Source organism: Saprolegnia diclina, assembly GCF_000281045.1.
Source record: "Saprolegnia diclina VS20 unplaced genomic scaffold supercont1.19, whole genome shotgun sequence".
Taxonomy (NCBI): Eukaryota; Oomycota; class Saprolegniomycetes; order Saprolegniales; family Saprolegniaceae; genus Saprolegnia; species Saprolegnia diclina.
The window spans coordinates 526,934-531,847 of record NW_008246086.1 but is presented as its reverse complement, the minus strand read 5'-3'; the positions used below and the strand labels follow the sequence as shown (position 1 = coordinate 531,847).

At 53.8% G+C, this 4,914-nt stretch overlaps 1 protein-coding gene across 1 annotated transcript; it reads right to left on the bottom strand.

Moving 5' to 3' along the window:
* Positions 1 to 3,910: 3,910 nt before the first annotated feature.
* Positions 3,911 to 4,513, bottom strand: SDRG_06956 (hypothetical protein; the record flags this gene model as incomplete). Its single annotated transcript, XM_008612769.1, has 2 exons — positions 3,911 to 4,178; positions 4,236 to 4,513. 2 exons carry the CDS (start codon positions 4,511 to 4,513, stop codon positions 3,911 to 3,913), a joined length of 546 nt encoding a protein of 181 aa, XP_008610991.1.
* Between the last annotated feature and the right edge of the window lie 401 nt (positions 4,514 to 4,914).

Here is a 4,914-nt window from a genome sequence, read left to right as displayed (position 1 = left end):
GTGGTGCGAAAGGTAGAATGTGAAAACGAACGACCGCGTTGCAATATTTAGCGAAAATGAAAATCTCACGGCACACTGCAACAACCAAACCTGCCAAAACACATGCGTACTAGGTGTGCCACCATGCGATCATGATTATGTGGCAGCTCTCTGTTCCTGGCAGATTCCTCGCCGAGTGGTCGTCCGTTGTAAGCAATGGTAGCGTGTAGGGTTATCTACTGACGAAAGTGCCCTGTACAGTAGGTCTTCTGGAGCTTCACCGCGATCGCGGAAAGAGCAGCGTCGCTGCCTTCGTGGGGATGGCTCCTTCGACGTTTGCTCGCTAGGAGGTGGAACAGCACAATTTTTGCTTTCTTTTGTGCCAGCGAGCTGCGCAGTAGCCATCTTGCTGTCTCACAAGCGCATCGACGATCACGATCTCGTGAAGAGAAACCACCGATCGAATCTGGTTCGACGGTGCTGCGTGGGTCTTGTCGGCGAATAAGCACAGCCCGAGATGCCCTCTCGTAGTCTTTACGGATTGGTCAACAGGTCGGAGGAAGCTAATCGTTATTCCTTGCGCTGCTACTCTCTTTACGTCAATAGCTGACCCGTTCCTCTGCGTTGCGTGTTTTTACATGATGTGATGGTCCACGCGTTGGGCATCTGGCTCGTCGCTGAATATCGCATACACGTGTCGTGGAACTCTGCGCGTAGCCTCAACAACTAGTCATCGGGCAAACGCGCGGTCGACATGGTGTGGCTGGTTCTACGAGCCTTTGTGCTGCACACTGGCTGGCTCGCCCGAAATGACCGCGTCTTCCATCCCGAGGCGCCCGTCTGACGCCCGAAGCGGCCGCTACCCGCGCCGCGTTGTTGACCAAGCTGCATTTTCACCACTTGCTGCTGACTACCCAAGCGATGTGTCTCTTCGACATGATGAACGCCCTGCGCCACGACGTCTGGCTTCGTGACCACCTGGTCCCGGCTTGCGCCATCCATACGCCTCGCCTGTGACACGGCTAAGCCTTGCTGTCGAGCACAACACGCTCCGAGTCGAAAGTCCACCCCCAAAAACCAGCTCTGTGAAAATTATACATGAATAAACTCACTTCAACAACTAGTCATCGGACAAGATTCATTCCGCATGCCATTGAATCTCGAACCGGTTACGGCTCGGGTGGTGCTGGTGACGGCGGGTCGCAAGCACCGATGATGTGCGCCACGGGCAAGCAGATCAAGAAGACGTAGGTACGCAATATGATGCTAGTATTCGGGTGTAAACGATAGAGCGTTATCGACGATAACGCTCTGTCGTTTACACCCATTTAAATTGCTAAATTTAAATCGCAGGTGCAGGAATTTTAAAAATATTTTTTGATAATACCTACACCTGCGAAAACACATGTGTCCACCATGTGACGACGGTTTCGTCATGCCAAACGAATAATCCGTCATGTCGGGGGGTCGTAAACGGACGGTTCTTCAAGGAATCACTACTGTGTACAGGTAGGCCACATACTAACTGTGTACAGGTAGGCCACATACTATTGAACGTTACCGTGTGCTGTTTCTTGGTTGCTACTACACACATAGAAAGTACTACTAGTAGTACTAAGCTACATGTATATAGCTTGGCTCCTTGTTTCCTTGGCGTACGTGTTTCATGGCGGGAATTATTGCCAACGAGCTGCACAGTAGCCACAACAATGCATCGCACGTGTATCGCGTGTTTCTGAACATAGTGGTTGTCAAGAATCTGACTCGTCACTGAATATCGCGCATCCGTGTCGTGGCACTCCGCCTTCCAGTTTTCATTTCAATGTCGCGGGTTCAATTCCTCCTCGCCGCTCTCATCGCCACCGTATCCGCCATTGCGCCGGTACCAACTACACCGCACTTTCCGTGCTATGAGTGCGCGACGAACGGCAGCTGCGCCAGTGCAAGCTGGCATGGCGACGCCGGCAAGTATTGCGGCACCTTCGCCAGCAAGAATACACTCGTGCCGCAGTGGTGCTGCTGCGCTATAGCTCAATCATGTCCGGTGGCCGGTCGTGACACGCTGTGTACTTGCGATGGGCCGATACCGGCGCCCCCAGCGCCCCCGGCCGACCCAAGGGTTTGGATCTACCTCGGGTTCCTTGTCGGGCCAGGCCTCGTCTTCATTCTCTACACGCTGTGCCGTCATTGCTTTGGCATGGCCGACGAGACGTGGATTGAAAAGCAATATATTTTGGAAAATTCAACCCGCGCCCCCGAGGTCGACGACGCCGACGCTGAAGCTGAAGCTCGTGCTGCCGAAGCACAAGCTCGCGCATCTGCGGCGAGGGCGGCCGCTGAAACGCGACGGATTGAAGCCAACCGCGAATACAAAGCGCGTCGGATTGCAGAAGAGAAAGAGGCGCGTCGGCTCGCGCGCGAGGAAGAAGCTCGGCAGCGTGAATTCGATCAATATCCCGAAGCCATTTTCGTCTCGACGATTCCCATATCCGCCAAAGACGCAACTATCTGAATGCAATTTAGACATATAATACGAGTAAATGTATCCATCTCAATTTCAATCTGCACAAGTGTGTTTGTTGAAAATCGGTGAGTTCATTCGCATAGCTCAAAGACATAACGAGCGAGTCTGCGTGCTATGAAAGATAATATTGCCCACGAGACACTATGGCGTTGGTATGCCCACGGCGCCCAATATCGGTACAGCACTTGATTATCGATCCGTCCGAAGTGGTTTGTTCCTACAAGGTTTATTGGCCCTTGGTTCCTAGAGCTTTTGGTTTCACGATCGCAATCAACGTCACGCCATCCTCGCATCTGTGTCGACACAGAGCCACGCATGGGTCCTCAAGGATTGGTCATTTCTTCGCAATCAGATCGTAGCCCATGGATTTCAAAAACAGTTCTGGATGCTGTTTCTGTGCGATGCCGGGGACCAGAAGTGGTGCGAGCAAACCGCAAGAAAACCTACTGGCGACAAGCAGGCACGTGGAGCCAAGCTGACGACGGTCGTCACCACGGCATTTTGGTGCCGCGTTCGACGGCTCCAGATCGTCAAAGATTATGTACGTTCTGCGTACAATGTGCAAATCGTTTGTACTCAGTCGTCTCACAACCGTCGACATTTCTATTCATGAGTGCTGTCTTCACATGTGTCGCAGTGTAAGAGCTTTCAAAAACTGTGTTTCGACATAGGGTCATGGTGGGCAAGAGGGCTCGTTGGTGCTAGCGTGCTTCTGCGTGGCAGGTGCGGCGTACGTGGGCGCCAATGTCGCTTGTTCAACGACGACTTGAGCTGTCACTGCCTCGCGTTGCCGTCGCGCTTCATTTTGAGCGCGCTTCCTGCGGCGCCAGCAGTCCGAGTTGCAATTTACAAACTCCAGCAAGACAACGCCGTAGAAAAGTCCGATGATGAGAACAGAATCGCACCAAGGATTACAAGCGACGTGACGTTGTACGGGACTGGGCGGCGCGGGAGACTGGACGCTCGCGCAGACACAGCGTGCGTCGAGGCCGGGCGGCGGGCACATTTGAACGACGGAGCAGCAGCACGCCTCCAAGAGCGTTGTGTCTTGGCTCAGAAAGGCGCCGCAGTACTAGCCGAGCTCGCCGCTGGCACCGGCGCTGAGACACTGCTCCGTCGTTGCGGACACGTGGCATGGTGATCGACTCGGTATTGTCGTCGTTGCCGAGGTGGTGGTGGCGGCGGCTACGAGAAGCACCGCTCGCACCAGAAAAGAGGTCGACATGATGCCTTTTTGAACATTGGCTTCTGAACCAAAAATGTTCTGGATTTTGATATAGCATAAACTATGGATCCCAGAATTGTCCGAACGAAATTATGAAACAAAACTAATAGTTTGAAAAGTTGAATTTCATTGTGCGCGTTTGAGGCATGACATACTTCTATGTATATGTGTAGCTACTATAGCTACGTGTACACGAATGGAGCGTGCCACGACGCTGTACCGTCAGACCGTAATGTCGTCACGTCGTCGATAAAGTAACATATCGGCTTGACTGTTGGCTCCGATACGTCGAGAGCAAGCTCCGACTCCACGACCCCAAATTCCTTATTCTCGACGAGAAGCGGCTGGACGCGCGCATCCGGCATCCGTGCAAGACGCAGCCGCTCGGCTTCAATCTCTTGCCACACGCGTTCGTGATCCTCGAGGCTTTCGCAATACGCGCCTCTTGGTCTGCACGCGCGGCATCCCACGGTCGACCAGCATGTCCAGTCGCAACACAAGCAGTACGCCAGGACAAGGAATAGTGCCGCGCCCGCTGCAGGCAACACGATGCTCGAAAGCCAATCGATCGAATGCCCGTCCGACGGGATCTCGGTGCATGTGCACAGCGCATCGGTAGCTTTCGGACACGCGAGTGCCACGGCGCAGCAGCACGACTGCGGCGACATGGTCGCCGTCTCGAAAAAGACGCCGCAGTACTTTGTCGCGCTAAGACCGGGGCCACGGCACTGCCCCGTTGTCGCGCACAACTCGCAGACCGAGACAATGGATGGTATGTTTGTCATGTTGGACGCGGCAGCGACGCTTTGTTTCAACACGAGACCGAGCATCAGAGGCCAGAGAAAACGGAAGACGTGAGTGGGCATGGGCGCGCGAGTGGTTGTGACGAAACCTTTGAAACAAGGTTTGCCCCAACGTGCGGCGTCACTCCTTTATGTCGCGCACAAGATCAGCTCTGACAAAGAGGATGGATGCAGTGCAGTTGCCTTGGACGGTTGGACGGGACGCTTACCGTTCCATGCGACATGCATAAGACTATCATTCTTGTTTACGTGGCAGCCTCAGATGCCAGGGACTGCAGTACAAGATTCGAGTCAGTCGCAAGGGAATCTTTGCCTCTTGGTCATGTGTTGCAAGAGCCACGCGCAATGTTCCTACAAAGACAACCACATGACGCGGTTCTCGT